Source organism: Orycteropus afer, unplaced genomic scaffold (assembly GCF_000298275.1).
Source record: "Orycteropus afer afer isolate SDZICR_OR568_19922 unplaced genomic scaffold, OryAfe1.0 scaffold00371, whole genome shotgun sequence".
NCBI lineage: Eukaryota > Metazoa > Chordata > Mammalia > Tubulidentata > Orycteropodidae > Orycteropus > Orycteropus afer.
This window is the reverse complement of record NW_006921958.1, coordinates 1,858,485-1,876,706: the sequence shown is the minus strand read 5'-3', so window position 1 is coordinate 1,876,706 and position 18,222 is coordinate 1,858,485. Positions and strand designations below refer to the sequence as shown.

Sequence of the window (18,222 nt, the reverse complement as noted above, 5' to 3'; positions counted from 1 at the left end):
TCCGACCCATCTCCTAGCTCCCCTTTAATAAGCTATGACTTGTCAAATTTAGGTGTAATGTCAGAGGAGTCCCCGATTATCTGAAAGGGCTGTTCAAATAGCTCCTCCCTTTTACCATTGTGAGACCAGATGCTTCCTATATTTCAACCAAAGCATATTACAATAGATTGAATGCAGAAACAGCTAGAATAATCCATCTGTTTTCTACAAAGGGGACGTGACAGAGGTTTGCAAAAGTGTCAAACCATGGCACCCTTCTCTCTCGGCTTGTTCTTGTTTTTGGAAAATACAGTGATGTTTCAAAAACCTGTGTTGTTTACATTAACACATAAGGGATTTGGATTGTTTTGTTTTAATGAGTTCATATTTTTTACGTTTCCCTGGTTTTGTTTCTCATTCAATCGATATCAGTAGCTATAACTCTCTTAAACCAGAGCTCTTTGGCATCCTCAGTCCTTCTTAGGAGTGTGACGGAGTCCTGAGGCCAAGGTGCTACTTGGCGGCTTTCTCATCAGCTTCCAGGGAGCTTGTCAGAAACACACATGGCCCAGGCCTGTTGGCTCAAGACTTCCTGAAGACAGGTCCCAGCAGTGCGTTACATGTTTTCCACGTCATTCTTAAGGGTGCCAGGCGTTTGAGAGTAACTGTTCTAACTAACTTTCCTGCATTGCCCGCTGTGAACTCGCAGCCCTCCTAGGCCACCTTGTGGCAGCCCTTTCTGCCTTTCTTTATATGGTTGGGTCCTCAGTACAATGAAGTTCACGTAGGTCTCAGCAAATGTTCATTTGATTTGGAGCTTTCGGTATAGACATGGGCATTGGGACTAGTTCTGAGCAGTCACAGATGAGTCAGGCCAGCGAGGAGCTGGTGGAATCAGTGGTTGAATGAGTTGAATGGCTCAGAGCCGCTTCGTCTCCAAGTGGACTCTGTAGAACTGTGCCCGTGTGTTGTGCTGGACCAGCACATGGAAGACCACCTGGTGTTCTCAGCAAGTCATCAGAGGGTCGTTGCCTGCCTGCTGTGTTCTAGGCACTGGGCTGCCTCTTGGGACCGTAGCAGAGGATAAGGTAGGGCCTGTCCCCTGCAGAGCACACCGCCTGTCTGGTGCAGTGCTAAGGCTGGCAAGTACAGCACTGAGGTCAGCGGGTGGACCCGGGGAGCTTGCGCACAGGGACCTCACCTGTTGTCAGGTGGCCCACAGAGGTGACAGCTACATGCAGGGCCGAGGCATCAGGCCTAGATGGCTAAGCCGAGGCAAGCCGGAGGGGGTGAGGGGAGCTTTCCAGCGGGGGGAGCAGCAGCCCCCCAGAGCTTGGAGAGCTGGGGAGCAGATGTGTTCAGTTTGGCCAGAGCTCAGCGCTCCCAGTGGGGTAAGGCTGGAATGGAGACCACAGATCCCAGGAAGGGAGATTGTGTCCTGAGGTCCAGCCTCCTCCACTGCCCTGGCTGCAGCAGGAAGAAGTGGGAGCGATCATCTGAGTCACTGCTGGGTCTCTGCAGGAGGGAGACAGTGGGACCAGACCAGCGACTGTTGGGAGGGGAAGCAAGACAGGAGGTGGGGCTGATGGTGACAGTTGGCACGAGGCCTCCAGGCCCAGGTTCTTGGCTGCAGCACCTAGCGTGGCGATTCAGAAAACGACTGTGGGCTCTGTGTCAGAAGGTCTGGCCTTGGATCTTCTCACTGTTCAGAGCCCTGCAGGCTGTGAGTGCCAGAAACCCAGGTCGGCATCGTTGAAGACCGAAGGGAGCCTGTTTAACGGCAGGTTCTGGGCAAGCTCACTAACCTCGTCCCCAGGCGTGAAGGGGCAGGCCTCGGCGCCCTTCCCTGCGACTCCTGCCCTCCATGCGCCAGGTTCATTCTCTCCGCGTTTGTGTGCAGTGGTGGTTCCCAACCAGAAGAAGCAGCAGGTGCCCATCCTTGAACTTGAGGCCGTAGCTGGGGAGGTGCAGTGCACACCCACCAGCTCACAGGCTGGAGTGGTGGGGAGAGGAGTTCCCCCAAAGCAGGGGGTGTGTACAAAGGGAGGTGCAGGGAAAGCAGGCGTATTACAAGAGGTATGACTTCAGTCCGTCCGTTAGAGGAACAGATATGATGGTAGCCTGCCATGTAGAGCAGTTAGGACCAAGGAGAACACTTGTACCACTCCCGGCACAGCCCCCATCACGAGGGGGCGTTAAGCTGTGCGCACACCTCCTCTGATGCCCTCAGATCCCAGCTGGCAACGGTCATGCCCCTGGAGCTCATCAGAGAGTGACAGGTGGATGCCCAAATGCACCCCGTCCTTCAGAGCTGCGAGGTGTTTGGAGGGGCTTATTCTGAGCCTGCTGCCGGCTGACACCCAGAGATCACTCAGCTTTTCCGTCCCCTTCTTTAGAAGGTCCTCACACTGCTGAACTATTGCGTGAGAGGTGGTCGGATTAGTTTAAATAGTAGGTGCCCGTGTTTGAGGGATTGAAAGCACACTGCTCAAGTGTGAGCTGAGGTCCGTGACATAAATGAGCTCAGACGAGGAAAGTCGAGCCGGGGAGAGAAGCACACTGTGATGCCCAGTCCATAGGCAGGCCGCTCAGGCCTGCAGTGCCGTTCACACCCCAGAGTCCTTTATCGATTCCACATCACAGATAGATTATTACAAAAGTGAATACAGGGGAACGCAGGACAGACGGCTAACGGTCACTGCCTTTGGATGGGGCCCTTCTGTGATCTCCTCCCTTCTGTGAATTTTTGTATTTCTTAAATTTTTAATAAGATTATGTAGCACATTTGTCATCATCAAAATGAATGAAGATAAAGCAGCTCCCCTGTGTGCAGGATAATGGTCATCACTGTTCCATCAAGACCCCCGTTGGGGCACCGCTCCGGGAATAACAAGCTCATCACGGTGCTATGACTCAGCCCACAGTGTGGGGTGCAGACTTTCCCTCACACCTGTGGTTAAAATCAACATTCCTCTTAAGCGCGTAGAAGCTTTCCTTGTATCTGTGGGCCGGGGGCTGCACCCCTGCTCCCGGTACCCGGATGAGGGTCTCGTGCTTCTCCTGAGAGCTGATGTTGGACACTTTGCTGCTTCTGTTTTTATATCTGATATTTGCAGTCTGTTCTGGAAACTTGTTGCAAGGGTGAAGACAGTTGAAACGGGAGAGGAAAGAGTGGTTTTAATGATACCAAGGGAGTAGGAAGTTCAGCAGATGCTTCACGTGTCTGTAGACTTACTTTAGGGACCCCTGACGCCGTGACTTCCCACTTGGACTCCCTGTGTTTTAGCAGAGTTACAGTGGCTGGGCTAAAGGCGAGCTGGCCTTCGCAGGGAACCGAAGGTGGTTTGAGAATACTGTGTGAGCCCTGGACAATGATTCTGCTGCTGTCGGCATCACTGGGCCAGTGCTTGGAGGTCTTGTGTTTGTTTCTGTTATTTTGAAAGGGTTTGCCTTTGCTCTGTTTCATGTTTTTAATTTACAAAAGAAGTGTTTGCTTCTTACAACAGTGAGATAAACACAAAGTCAAACCTAAACAAACAAACAAACAAAAACCTGTAGCCATCAAGTCAAGTCATTCCAACTCATGGTGACCCTATAGGACACAGCAGGACTGCCCCCCAAGGTTTCCAGAGCTGTCAGACGTTACCGAAGCAAACTGCCTCACCTTTCTCCCATGGAGCCACTGGTGGGCTTGAACTGCCAACCTTTCAGCTGGCAGCCAGGTGCTTAACCACTGCACCATCTCCAATTTTGGAAATACCTGTGAAAAGTTGGGTTTGTAGTAGGTGCTGTGATATGGGGGGGGGGGTGAAGTAACAACAAGGCTTTCTTTGTCAACTTCTCCGTGTGGTGGTGGCGGGCGGCCCCCTGCATGCCCCCTGCGCAGCCCTCTCCGATCTGGGACGCTGACTCACATCTGCGGGCCTCCACTGGCCTGTCTCCAGGTACTGCACCCCGGAAGCTCTCCCCTCGTCCGCACCCCGTCTCTCAGGGATCCCTGTCATCCCTGCCGAAGGTCCAGAGCCTTGCAGTCCGTAATTTCATTCGTTCGTGTCTGTCTGTCTGTCACTTGTTCAGGCAGTAAAGTAAGTCCACCCCTAGAACTCGATCCTGGCGGGAAGTGCAGGTCTCCCCTTTGTTTATCATAGACAGTGCTTCTGCTCCAGCCACACAGGTGGTCCACCAATGGTTACGAAAAACACAGGCATCAAGGATTGGGGAAAACTCTATACCTGCTGAGGAGCTCTGGTCACACAGTGCCTAAGGCATTTGACTGGTAACTAGAAGTTTGGTGGTTCAAACTCAGTAGCCACTCCATGGAAGGACAACGGGGCAATCTAGTTCCATAAAGATGTACCACCTCGGAAACCCACTGGGGGTCCCTGTGAGTCAGAATCGACTCCTTGGCCGTGGGTTGGGTTGAGTTGTTTGGTTGTACCTGCTTGATGGGTTGGGGAGCGTGGCATGAAGTGGCTGGGTATGTGTCCATGACTGGGAAGCTATGACTGCAAAACTTGACTTCTCAGTTTATTTTCATCACATGCAACACAGAGCATGTGATGGTTATGTTTTTGTGTCAACTTGGCTGGGCCTGGTTGAGCGGCTGGGCAGCTGGTGGTGGTTATTCCCCATGATGAGACTGGCAGTCAACTCCATGGTGGGATCTACTGCAAGCAGCTGAGTAGCTGCCTTTGGGATGTGGTCTGCTTCCTGTATATAAGGAGAAGCCTTGGGGATAGTAGCTAGCCTACTTGGACCCTGCATGTACCCTGCATGTAGCCATGTCGTTGCTCAGCAGCCTGCCATGCTCTGCCAACCTTGGTACTTAAGATAGACTTGAGTTAATGGCCTGTCGTGTGGTTTAGTAACATCGGGACTGTGCCTTTTTACTTGTCAACCTTGGGCTTCGCAGCCTCAGCAGCCAGCAGCTGTCTGAGTGAAGAAAAGCCTCTAGCTCCAGTGGGCCGGGAGCAGGAGGCAGAGCTGAAGCCCACAGCTGAGGGGCTTTTACCCAGCCCCTGGAGCTTGGCACTTTGAACTTAGACTTAAAGCCTCCAAACTGTAAGAGAATAAGCTCCTATTTTTTAAGGCCATCCCATTTGTGGTATATTTCCTGTCAGAGTGGCACTAGGGAACCAGAACAGAGTTACATAGTGGGAGCTCTGGTGGCGGAGTGCCTAAGGCATGTGACTGCTAACCAGAAGGCTGCCGGTTCATATCCACCAGCCACTCCTCGGAAGGAAGGTTGGTCAATCTATTTCCTTAGTGATACCACCTCAGCAACCTGAGGAGGAGTTGCTATGAGTCAGAATCGACTCAACAGCAATGAGTTTGGTTTTTGGTGTAGAAACAAATTAAATTATAATTATTGTAAAGTACCACCTGTCACATACAAGTTTTCCGTTCTTAAAATAAAGTCATACATATAATTATAAACAACTAGGGTATGTTCAGACCTCTCTGAAGCCAGATAGGATTGTCATTGAGTTGTGAAATAGTCGTAAGACTGAAGTATTCACAGCTTGAAAAATCGAGGCTGGGTTCATCTGTTAGCTGCACTCCAAAGACTCGTGGGTCTTGATTTCGTGAGACCCTGAACTGTTATCGAAGAACATGTTGGAGTGTGGAAATAGTGAGCTGTTCAAAAATAAGGGTTTAACTTGCTTTTCCATGTAGCTCTTGGCGGCTCTCAGGAGGATGCATTCTTTGAAAGCGGCTCTTGGCTAGAAAGAGCGAGAGCAAGAAGGCTGAATCCACCCACGCCCTGAGCGCACCGCTGAGCTGGTGGAGAGTTTGCTCCGTGTGCCGGGGGGCTGAGCCCCGGGACCCGCCTGGGACAAGGGTGAGGGAGGGCGTGGGCGTCTCTGGCCAGAGGACACCGCAGCGGATGGAAAGGTGCAGTCGGAGAGTTTCCACAGGTTCTGACGGTTGCTTGGGGCTGCAGGCAGTCAGGTGACTGGGAGGCGTTTTTCCCACGGGGTGAGGGCCTACTAGGGACCCGCACAGTACAAGGCCCAGGGCCTCAGTGACTCGGGGGGCCTGGAAGCTGAGTCTTCGGATGAGGAGGGGCAGCGTCCCCTCCAACTTTGCCCCAGGACTTCTCTTCTTCCACGTTCATTTTAAACTCGTAGGGTGTGCCCGAAAATCGGATCAGAGTTATGTTTAAGGTTACCTTCATTTACAGATGGACGGATCGTGGGGCATCCCCCCCCTTCCACTGGGAAGTCGTCCACACGGGAGACTGGGCGGTTCGTCCTCGTCTGGAGCCTCTCCAGGGCCCTTGAATCACATTTGCATGGTGCCTCCATTTCGGCCTCGTGCATTGGTTGTCAGCCCATGAGCACTGCGCAGTTTAGGTGGCTGTGTTCACGGGGTCTTCCTGTCTGTTTTTTGTAGGTGCGTATTGTTGCTAGGGAGGTTGTCACCGTTCCTCTCTCTATTTGGGGTTTGTATTGGAGGCTCAGCGGTGGTCGCTTGTCAGTTCCCTCTTTTGATTTTTCCAGGTAAATTACGTCATCCTCAAAGAAATGACAGTTTTGTGTTTTAGAAAATGTTGCTGGTGCTGCACCCCGCCCCCAGTGTACCCTCTGAGCGGTGTGACTCTGGAAGCTGAGGCCCCCACTCCAGGGTTCCCCTGGTGTTAGACACACACGAGGAAAGCACAGGGCTCGCTGGGGAGGCAGACCTACGCTTGGGGCTTTGAACAGAGAGCGTGAATAGTCGGACCCTTTCTTCGCTGCCTCTGACCCCTTGTTTCTGGTTCATTTTTGGAGTGTGTCTCTTCATACAGCGCTGCTGGCGCAGTGGTGAAGCGCTCAGCTGCTAACCAGCAGTTCAGCTGTTTGAACTCACCAGCCGCTCCATGAGAGAAAGACGAGGCCGCCGGCTTCCGTAAAGATTCCAACCTTGGAAACACGGGGGCAGTTCCACCTGTCCCTGGGGTGCTGTGAGTTGGAATTGGCTCCATGGCAGTGGTTGGTTTGGGTTCTCTCTTCCTGTCTTCACGTCTCCTCATGCTGCACTGTCCCGGCGTGGGTATTTGACTGCTTCCCTACAAATGACAAACGTCCCAGGCATAGGAAGGCTCATGGTGGTGACAGTAGCCGTTGTTAGTTTCCCTCGAATCAGCTCCCCTCACGGCAGCCATGTTTACGAGGGGGGAAGCCCCTGAAGAATTTCCAGGGAGTTGCTTCTCGGTGTTTGGTTTGCAACTAAGTCAGCAGCATCTGTGCTCAGAGAAGGACGTCTCAGGGCTGGTTGAAGAGCCATGCGTGTGGGTGTCAGGGCATCGAGAGGCGTCCAGCCGCCGCAGCCAGCCTTGCAGGCTGGACGCACACACACAGGCACGACCGCTGGAGAGGCGCCAGCACATACTTGGAAACTGCTGGGGAACGGTAACTGTTCATGGACCATTGGTTTCCATTTAAAAAGTGCGTCTGCACGTTTCATGTGGTCCTCCCAGTAGCCCAGTGCAGAGAAGGGTTCACTCCTTTCCCCGGGTGAGAAAACCAAGGCCGAGCAGGCCTCCAGTCTCCGAGGACGCGGGGTCCCTCCCACAGCGTCGTGCTGCCTGCCACGGTCTGTGTCACAGGCTCCAAGTCACTCCCCGTGCACTCAGTCCCCGTACTTCAGTGGAGCGATGGCAGTGAGTTGGTTTGACCCAAGAGGGACCTGAGGTTTAGACCAGTAGATGCAGCACCCCCTGATTTCCGTGGCTTGGTGTTGACAGAAGGGCGCCCTCTGTGGCTCCTGAGACCACACCCTTTGCCCTCAGGTAGCACTCAGGGACCTCCAGGCGCAGTGCCCCCTGCAGGTGACGTCGGGACCACAGGGTCACACACCAGTGCTGTCAGCTCGCCTCACCCTGGAAGCGGCTGTGTCAGGAAGCATGGCTGGGTTAGACTAGAGTGAGGCGCCACACCGTTTGCCCTCTGCTGTCTTTTCAAACGTCACTTTTTAGGCTATTTCACCTTTTCTCAAAGTGAGTGCTAAGTCTGCACACTGCTGCCTGGTAGGAAAGGACAGGACAGAAGTTACAGATGAGGTGTTCTTGTGGCGAGAGACAGCTTTTCCTCGCTTAGGTCAACAGTAACGGAACTTCCTGGTTCAGGGGTGCTGAAGGGGGGTCTGCATCAGGAGCTGCCTGGTGGCTCGGTCGGCTTCTCAGCTTCAGTGACCACACAGGGCGTGAGGTGCACCCATAGCTTAACAGACAAGACCTGTGCAGGAGGCCTTCGACCTGAAGTTATAGGGAGTACCTGGACTAGTAGCGGGCTGTAACCAGTTTATTAAGGAGTCCAAACTGGGGTACGTTTTTATCTCTTCAATGACTACGTTTAACCAAACAAAAAAAAAAAAAAAACAACTTACTGCCATCGAGTTGTTCCGATTTGTAGTGAACCCCATTGGGTTTCCAAGGCTATAAATCTTTACGGATGTGTATTGCCCAGTCTCCCTTCTACAGAGCAGCTGGTGGGTTTGAACCGCTGACCTTCCAGTTGGCAGTCGAGTGTCTTACCCACTACAACAGCAGAGCATTTAACCACGACCCCCTCTACTTTTTCCACCTCTTAAATACATAGCAGGCAGATTGCTTCTGTTTTTCATTGTCTGATAGAAGTACAGTCTAGTTTAAAGTTTCAGTCTGAAGCACTCTCAGAATCTCACCTGCTCCCCTCGCTGGGCGGCTTGGCCCTGTTTGCCTTGGACACACTCTCGTAGTATCTGAAGGGCCCTGGTGGCTCAGGGGTTAAGCGTTGGGCTGCTAACCAAGAGGTTGGCAGTTTGAACCCACCAGCCATTCCATGAGAAAAAGATGAGGCAGTCTGCTTCTGTAAAGATGACAGCCTTGGGAACCTGTGGGGCAGTTCCACTCCGTCCTCTCGGGGTGCTGTGAGTCGGAATCTATGCAGCGGCAGTGGGTTTGGGTTTTTTGGACGTAGCGTTTAATAGTTGTTAGGCGGGGGGTTCGTTGTCCACAGCAGATGTTTTTGATCTTGTGCTTTGGTGAGTGGTGGGCACACATCTGTGAGTCAGCGACCAGAGCGCAGCTCTGTAACTGGCAGCTTATGAGAACTGGTTGTATTTAAACTTAGGGCAAGAGAAACGTTGGTTATAAATTGATGATACAGAAAAAAACTCAGCTGTTTTATATTTAATCACTGATGGGTTGATACGCATTTTCCCCCAAGATCTAACTTCTCCTCTTAACCGTGTGGGCATTGAGATCTCGCTTTGCTCCAGACAATCTCGACTTTATGTGGAAAACATCTGTCCTAAAACACGTGGACGTTTGTGAAGTCGAAAATAAAAGGAGCTGGGGTGGGGGTGGTGAGGGCAGCGTGAGGGGAGACAGAGGAGATGGGAATGAGCTGAATGAAAGAACATCCAGACTGCAGACAAAGGCCACCTTCCACGCCATTCCCTCGTATGTCCACACGGGCTCCTGAACCCCCCACCCCCTGGGCACGTATCCAGGCTCTCGACCCGTAGGTTTGCTCCTTGCTGATAGGCAGTGCTCTCTGTGGAAACTCTGGGCAGATGGGGGTTCTGTGGTCGAATTCTTGCCTTCCGTGTGGGAGACCCAGGTTCAGTTCAGCCCAGGGGCCCGTCCGTCAGTGGGGGCTCGCGTGTGGCTACGATGCTGAGCCAGTGTCAGCAGAGTGCCTGCCCTCAGACAGTAGGAAGAAAGGCCTGGTGATCGGCTTCTGACACTCAGCCGGTGCAAAGCCAGCGGGTCACAGCGGTCTGCTCCTGTTGTACAGGGACCAGCTCACAGGCCGCTTGCAGCAGCATAGGCACTCAGAGCTGCCTTGTCCTGCCCGGTGCGTTCCGTCCTCATGGGTGATTGTGCAGGACGTCAGCCTCCATGTCCCCCGAGTCCCCCCTCAATCTCGGCTGTTTCCGTCATATCGCACCCTTGTCTTGCTAGCACGTGCTGAGTGTAACAGTCGCCAGCAGTCACCACTGCCCGCTGCCTGTGTGGTGCTGGCCGGCTGTGGAGGTCAGGCAGAGGGGCTGCTGCTGCTGCAATTGTGACCCGGAATCACTCTCGGGGCCCCTGCCACGTCTGAACTTGGAAAGCACATGACACGGCGATCATTAAACCCACTGCCATCCAGTCAGTTCTGACTCCGTGACCCTATAGGACAGAGTAGAACTGCCTCATAGGGTCTCCTAGGCTGCCTTGTCTTTCTCCCATAGAGCAGCTGGTGGGTTTGAACCACTGACCTTTTGGTTAGCAGCCAAGTGCCTTAACCAACAGTCATTCATATCCCTTAGGCCCTTTACAGTGCTCTCTGTGCCCCTTTAAGTGTCCCGATGGTGACTGTAGGATCTGTGGCTCTCAGTTTGCAGTAAACATGTTCCGAACGCTACCACCGTCCTCCAATCCTACGGGAGCAGAGTTTGACCCAGAGGAAGACGAGCCGACGTTAGAAGCGGCCTGGCCTCACCTACAGGTACACTCAGGCGTGAAGCGTGTGGGCTTGTGGGCAGGCACGTGGGTCTTCAACCCTCCATGCAGCCAGTCCCATGGACATCCTGTCTCTGGTGGCCGTAGGCCTTGCAAACCCGTAAATACAAGGAAAGGGTTTTGGCAGAAGAGAGAGTCCATGGTTTTCACGTGTATATTTGCTTGAACACTTCACACAAGTTTCTAAGATGTGGAGTTGCCCACATGTTTTCGTTGCAGCCCTTGAATCCAGGCCCAGAGGACTTCGGTGGTGTCTTCTCCCAGTTTTCAGCACTTAGATAATGGATGCCTGTGAGGCTGCCCAGACTCGTGGCCAGCAGGTGCCTTTCTTGACACCCGTCAGGCCGTCCAGGGCCAGGCAGGCTGGCTGGTTAGGACGTCGGTGCAGAGGCACACGGGCAGTGGGGACACGCATGCCATTGTGCTTGAGTGGTGGACTGGGTCAGCCCTGAGAGGAGGGTGTCTCGGTAGTAAAACTTCCCCGCTCCATTTGGATGTCGCTGCAGAACATGTCAGGCATGCGAAAATTCCTGACCTCACACATTACTGAGGCTGGGGGGCAGGGGTGCTGGTCTCACTCCTTCCAGGTGATTGGGGTGCTGGTTTGTATCCTGCTCACCTTCTGTCTGGCAGTCCCAGCCTCCTCTCGGTGCCCTCTGAGCCACCCACTCTGGGACACTGGCAGGTACCAGGCTGCAGGTCCCACCCAGTGTCAGGTTACAGCCCTGTTTGTGGCCACATGCACTTGTCTCCCAGCGGCTCAGGTTAGCACTGGTGACGTCTCCCGGGAAAATCCTTTTATTTAAATGCCAGTTAAAGGTACAGTCTGTGGGTCTTAGTGAAATGAAGTAATTACGGTAATTATTATTAGTTACAACTGAATTAAGTCATGTGGTTTAGCTTTAATTCTATAGATTGATGGCTTTTTTAAAAAGGCTAATGTTTGAAATAAAGATTCAATTTGGGGTTGATTTTAATTCCCATTTAATAAAATACCATGTAATTTGACTCTTTTTTTTTTTTTTTCCCTTTTCCTCCCAGCTTGTTTATGAATTTTTCTTAAGATTTTTAGAGTCTCCAGATTTCCAGCCTAATATAGCGAAGAAATATATTGATCAGAAGTTTGTATTACAGGTAAAGTACAAATTAGTTAGCATTTGAAAGCCTGCCGAGCAGACCTACAGAGCCACTGAATGTCCTTTCCTTCTTGAAGCTTTTAGAGCTCTTTGACAGTGAAGACCCGCGGGAGAGAGACTTTCTCAAGACCACCCTTCACAGGATCTATGGGAAATTCTTAGGCTTAAGAGCTTACATCAGAAAGCAGATAAATAATATATTTTATAGGTAAGTCAGCATGCGGGGGGCCTTTGCCTTCTCGTGGGGCGATGCTCCTTTTAACAGCTAATACTCACCCACCCACCCCCTCCACCACCTCATCGTTTTCTTTGATGCCACTTAAGGACCCATAATGTTTTCTTGAAGGAGCCCTGGTAGTGTGATGGTTAAGTCCTCCTCCACAAACCAAGAATTGAGTGGTTCCAACCTACTAGGTGCTCTGCTGGAGAAAGACGTGGCGGTCTCCTCCTATAAAGATGACAGCTTTGGAAACCCTCTGGGACAGTTCTGCTCTGTCCTCTAGGGGCACCTATGAGTCAGGAGCCACTCGATGGCAGTGGGTCAGTGTTTTCTCAGGCAGCGTCATTATCATGTCTGGAGGACCCCCCCCCTTGACACATACCTCTCAGTGCCAGACCGGGGGGGGCCTGTTACCCCTCCTTCCTATCTCCCTCCCTTCCCTGAGCTGCTCTCCGGGGGTCATCTCCTCACCACACGCCTGTCCTTGTCTCCGGTGGCTGCTGAGACGCCTCGCTAACTTCACTGTGGTTCTCTCTGAAACTGAAGGATGGATTCTGTCCAAAGCCCACTTTCTCCTTTCACCTGTGTGTCCCCAGTGAACGAAGGAGCAGGTGCGGGGGGATGGGACCGTTAGGAAGTCTCAGAAGATCTCAGAACTCACACTGGAGACTGGGAGAGCCCTGAGGGGTGTGGCGGTGCTCACTGCCTGGTCCGGCGTAGGAGGTAGGGGCTGCACGCCCAGTGCCATGTGTGTGAGCAGGCCACAGAGCAAGAGTTGGTGTCCTGGGAGCTGACTGCAGAGGTGGTCCAAGCCCCACAGCTCACAGAACCTTGCACAACATTCCAAGTGTAGTATTTACCTTGACCCCCATTCTCTCACGCCTCCCCTGTCCCTGAAAACGCTATTCCTGACCAAGTCTCTGGGCTCAATCTTAACTTGTCTCTGACCCACTGACCCCTCCCCCTCCTGCTGCCCTTAGATGAACAGACATGGTCCTTGGCAGGGCCCTCGGGGCCCCACCAGGGCCGTGCAGGCCTCTGCTGGCCTCAGGGCTCTGGCTGCCCCAGGGTGTTGGCTGCTGCTGCCACCATCCCTTCTCCTCTGCCTCCTGGGCCTCCAGAAACATCCTGTCATTAAAACGCTTTCTGGGCTTGTGAGTGGGGTCAGTACCCAGAGGGCGGAGGTCCTATTGACTGTTTCATGCCATGACCCAGGAGCAGCTTGGTGCCCAGCCCGTGGTGGGCCCTTGAACCAGTGTCGACAGGTGAAAGTAATCGTGTCCATCCTGTGGGCCCCGGGGGCTGCTCCCCACCAACAGTGTTCTCTGCACTAGCCCGAAGGCTCCTGCCTCCCCAAGGCACCAAGGGGTGGCAGACCACAGTGACAGGACAGCGTGACAGTGTGCCCTGTGAAGCCAAAACAGCAGGCTCCACATAGTCTGGCTTCCACATGTCCCTTACAGCCTCCATGTCCCTGTACACAGGGACAGTAGACTCCCTGCCTTTGTTACCTGCCTGCCATGACCATGTAAGGGGAAGGAGGTAGGTGACAGAGAGAAAGGCATGCCAAGACCCCCAGCGTCCCGGGATTGCCGCACCAGCTCCTCTTGCTGGCTGTCAGCCTCCTGAACAGCGGTGGTGGCCGCCTCACTTGCCCAGCTCCCCCGTTGGTTACTAGGTGCCCTCCAGTTGGTTCTGAGTCATAGCAGCCTACATACAAACACTGCCCAGTCCCGCCCCGTCCTCAGCCATTGCCGCAGCCACGTCACACCCAGTGTCAGTCCATCTCCTCGAGGGCCTTCCTCTTACTTGCTGACCCCCTCCTTTACCAAGCCTGCCGTCCTTCTGCGAGGGCCGCCTCCTCCCGACAACGTGTGCAGAGCACCTGAGACCAGGTCCAGCCACCTCGGCTCTACAGAGCATTCCGGCTGTGCTTTCTCCAAGACAGCTTTGTTCTTCCTTCTGGTGGCGCACAGAATACTCAGATGCGTCAACTCTTCTTCAGCGTCCGTGTTCGTCTCCAGCTTTCACGTGCATATGAGGAAATTGAAAGACCACGGCTTGGGTCAGGGCACACCGTAGTCCTCAAAGTGACATCTTTGCTTTTTAACACTTTCAAAAGGTCTTTTGCAACAGATTTGCCCAATGCAGTGTGTCGTTTGATATCTTGACCATTGCTTCCGTGAGTGTTGATTGTGGATCCAAGTACAACTAAATCCTTGACAACTTCAGTCTTTTCTCTGTTTATCATGATGTTGCTTATTGGTCTGTTTGTGAGGATTTCTGTTTTATGTTGAGATGTAGTCCATACCGGAGGCTGTCGTCTTTGTTCTTCTTCAGTGAGGCTTCAAGTCCTCTTCACTTTCAGGAAGCAGGATTGTGTGTGATGTGCATGTCACAGGTGGTTAATGACTCCTCCTCCAATCCTGGTGCTGCGTTCTTCTTCGTATAGCCCAGCTTTTCTGATTATTGGCTCAGCATATTGATTGAGTAAGTATGGGGAAAGGATACAGTCCTGACGCACACCTTTCCTGATTTTAAACCATGCAATGTCCCCTTGTTCTGTTCAAATGGCTGTCTCTTGGTCTGTGTTCAGGTTCTGCATGAACACAATTAAGTGGTCTGGGATTCCCATTCTTCTCAACATGATCCGTAATTTATTATGATCCACACAGTTGAATGCCTTTGCATAGTCAGTAAAACACAGGTAAACATCTTTCGGGTACTTTCTGCTTTCAGCCAGGATCCATCTGACATCAGCAGTGACACCCCTCATTTCACGTCCTTTTCTGATTCTGGAATTGCTGCTAGTTCGCTGTCTTATGTACTGCTGCAGCCGTTTTTGAACGATCTTCAGCATGATTTTACTTGCATGTGCTATTAATGATACTGTTTGATAATTTCTTCATTCCACTGGAGCACCTTTCTTTGGAATGGGCATGAGTATGGATGGATCTCTTCCAGTCATTTGACCAGGTAGCTGTCTTCCAAATTCTTTGGTATAAATGAATGAATGTTCTCAACATTGCATCCACCTGTGAAGCACCTGGATGGGTATCCCATCATTTGTAGAGACTTGGTTTTGTGTTTTGTTCTGTTCCTGGCAATGCCTCCAGTGCAGCTTGGTCTTCTTCTTTCAGTACCGTAGGTCCTGATCACACACTACCTCCTGAAGTGGTTGAACGTTGAGCTGTTCTTTTTGGTACAGTGACCCTGTGTGTCCCTCCATCTTCTGTTGATACTTCCTATGTCATTCAGTAGTGAACTGGTTTCAAACAGGAAGCTCTGGTGGTGCAGTGATGAAAACATACAGCTTCTAACCAGAAGGTCAGTGGTTCAAACCCGTCAGCTGCTGCTCCATGAGAGAAAGATGAGGCAGTTCACTTGCATCAAGGTGATGTCCTTGGAAACCCTAAGGGACAGTTATACTCTGTCATTCAGGGTTGCTATGAGTCAGAATCGACTCGGTGGCATTGGGTTTGTTGAGTATCATTCAATATTTTCCCCATAGAATCCTTCAGTATTAGAATTCAGGGTTTGAATTTCTCCTTCAGTGCTTGCAGTTTGAGAAATGCCAAGCGTGTTCTTCCCTTTTGGTTTTGCAGCTCCAAGTCTTTGCACATTCCGTTGTGATACTTTGTGTGTCTTCTTGAGCTACCCTTTGAAGTCTGCTCTTGTGATCTTTGACTTTGTCATTTATTCCATTGGTTTTAGTCCATGTTCAAGAGCAAGTTTCGTCGTCTCTTCTGACTTCTGTTTGGGTCTTTTCTTGCTTTCTTGTCTTTTTAATGACCTTTTTGCTTTCTTGGATGTCATCTCACAACTTGCCTGATCTTGGGTCGTTATTGTTCAGTGTGTCAAAGCTGTTCTGGAGATGGTCTCTCAGGTTAGGTGGGATATGCTCAGGTCACACTTGGCTCTCATAGATTTACTTTAACATGGTCCAGCTTCAGCTTGACCTTGTGTATGAGCAGTTGATGGTCTGTTCTGCAGCTGGCCCCTGGCCTTGTACTGACTGATGAGATTGGGCTTCTCCATCATCTCCTTACAGAGATGTAGTTGACTTGATGCCTGTGTATTCTGCCCAGTGAGGTCCATGTGTATAGTGCTGTTTATGTCATTGAAAATAGGTATTTACGACGAATAACTAGGTCGTCTTGTAAAATTTCCACCCTGTGATCTCCAGCATCATTTTTATCTTCAAGGCCGTATTTTCCAACTATCAATCCTTCTTTGTTTGCAGCTTTCACATTCCAGTCACCAGTGATTATCCATGCATCTTGAGTGCATGTTTGATCAGTTTCAGACTCTGCAGAAGTTGTGAGAATCTTCCCTTTCTTCATCGTGGGCTTTAGTAGTTGGTGCACAGATTTGAACAGTAGTCGTGTTGACGGGTCTCCTTGTAGGTATGGATATCAGTCCATCACTGACAGCAGTGTCCTTCAGGATGGATCTCGAGATGTTCTTTCTGACAGTGCGATGCCATTCCTTACCAATTTGTCATTCCTGACAGAGTAGACAGATGGTTGATTCCCGGTGCCCGGTGCCAGTTTGTTTCAGCTCACTAATGCCTAGGATAGCGATCTTTATGCATTCCATTTCATTTTTGACAACTTCTAGTTTTCCTAGATTCATCCTTGGTACATTCCACGTCCTGATAATTAATAGGTGTCTGCAGCCCCTTCTCATTTTGAGTTGTGCCATGGCAGCAGATAAAGGCCCAGAAAGCTCTCCTCCATCCGCATCATGAAGTCGACTCTGCTCCGAGGAGGCAGCTCTTCCCCAGCCGTGTTCTGAGCCCTTCTGAGCCAAGGGGCCCTCTTCTGGCGCTCTGTCATTCATGTTCTAGTCGTGCAGTTTGCATGGGCCAGTTTTTTAGAAGTAGGTACCAGGTCTTTCTTCCTAGTCTGTCCCAGTCTGGAAGCTCTGCTGAAACCTGTCCACCAGGGGTGACCCAGCGGGGATTTGAAACATCTGTGGCACAGCCTCCAGCCTCACAGCAACACACTACCCACCACAGGGCAGCACGCTGACCGACGCGCCACGAGCGGTGGGCTTCTACAAACACACGTGCTTATCACTGTCTCCTTGTCTGCTTGCTTATGGCATCCTCCTCCTGGAAGCACGGTTTCCTTTCCCAGACCCTGGCTCATCCCAGCTGTATAGCCAGATCTGCATCTGACTGACACGTTGTTCTCTCTAGGTTTATTTATGAAACAGAGCATCACAATGGCATAGCAGAATTACTGGAAATACTGGGAAGGTAAGTCACTGTACTGCTGGGATGAGTGCCTCTAGGTGGAAGGTATTCCAGAAGGGTCCGGTTCACGTAGTTCACCCCATGCCTCTCCAGAACAGAACCATTCTCGAGAGTGATTTCAGGAAGACTTCGCTGACAAGGAGGAGTCGGGGAGCTCTTGGGTTAGGGCACACTGCACGACATGTACCTCCAGCCTAGAGTTCATGTGTAGATTCGTTTTCATAGCGTGTACCTCATTCTTGTTTCCTTGGAAACACAGCTTTATTTATTTCCTCGGGAGCAGTGTTAAAGACGGTAACATGAGCAGGTTTACACCAGAAGTTTCTAAGAAAACTAGGTTGTAATTGCATGTTTAGGGTACTGACTGATTCCCAATGTGTCAGTGGTGTGATTGTGTGTGTTTTTCTATATATACTTGCAGTTCCATTTCAGAGTTTTCATCGGCTTAATCCACATACACTTCTTGCCTGCTGTCAGTTTCTGAAACCCGATGCTGTTTGTGTGGAAGTTGTTAAATGGGAACCTAGGCTGCTGTGGGAACTGTCACTGAGAACACAGTGAAATACTGTTAGAGGACAGCACTCAGGGACCAAACGATTTTGAATTAGGCTTCTTAACCTGGGGTTCCCAAACAGAGCTCCTCAAAGGCTTCCACAGCCAAATGGACTGGGAGATGGTACCAGTCTTGTGCTTTTTCTTGGGCAGTAACAAGGAGGCACCTAGACATTCCACACCAAAGAGACCTTGCACCTTGGTTTAATCTAGTGGTTCCCAAAATTGCCCACAGAAACCTTCCCTGCAGGAGTACTGCCATTTTTTGAGGAGCTCTGAGGAAACTTACCCTCACTGTTTCAATGAGATTTGAAGAGTGTTGGTCCCCGTGGATGGTTCTCCTCTCATCAGTCAGTGTCAGCCCCCTGTCACTGGGCACCTCATGTGGGGGAGTGGCGAGCAGTGGAGGGCGTGCTGTTGCTGGGCACCCCATGCAGGGCGGTGGGGTGAGTGGTGGAGGGCGTGCTGTCGCTGGCACCCTGTGCAGGGTGGTGGGGTGAGTGGTGGAGGGTGTGCTGTCGCTGGCACCCCATGCAGGGTGGTGGGGTGAGCAATAGAAGGCGTCCTGTTGCTGGGCAGCCCATGCAGGGCGGTGGGGTGA

General features: G+C 51.6%; 1 protein-coding gene across 1 annotated transcript in view; it reads left to right on the top strand.

Annotated features, from left to right (window-relative positions):
* Positions 1-18,222, top strand: part of PPP2R5C (protein phosphatase 2 regulatory subunit B'gamma) — a 142,236-nt gene that overhangs the window by 62,057 nt on the left and 61,957 nt on the right. The window contains exons 3-6 of the mRNA XM_007953119.2: positions 10,329-10,439; positions 11,495-11,587; positions 11,667-11,797; positions 17,013-17,072. Of these exons, the coding sequence (XP_007951310.2) occupies positions 10,329-10,439; positions 11,495-11,587; positions 11,667-11,797; positions 17,013-17,072 (395 nt within the window). The remainder of the gene's footprint in view (positions 1-10,328; positions 10,440-11,494; positions 11,588-11,666; positions 11,798-17,012; positions 17,073-18,222) is intronic.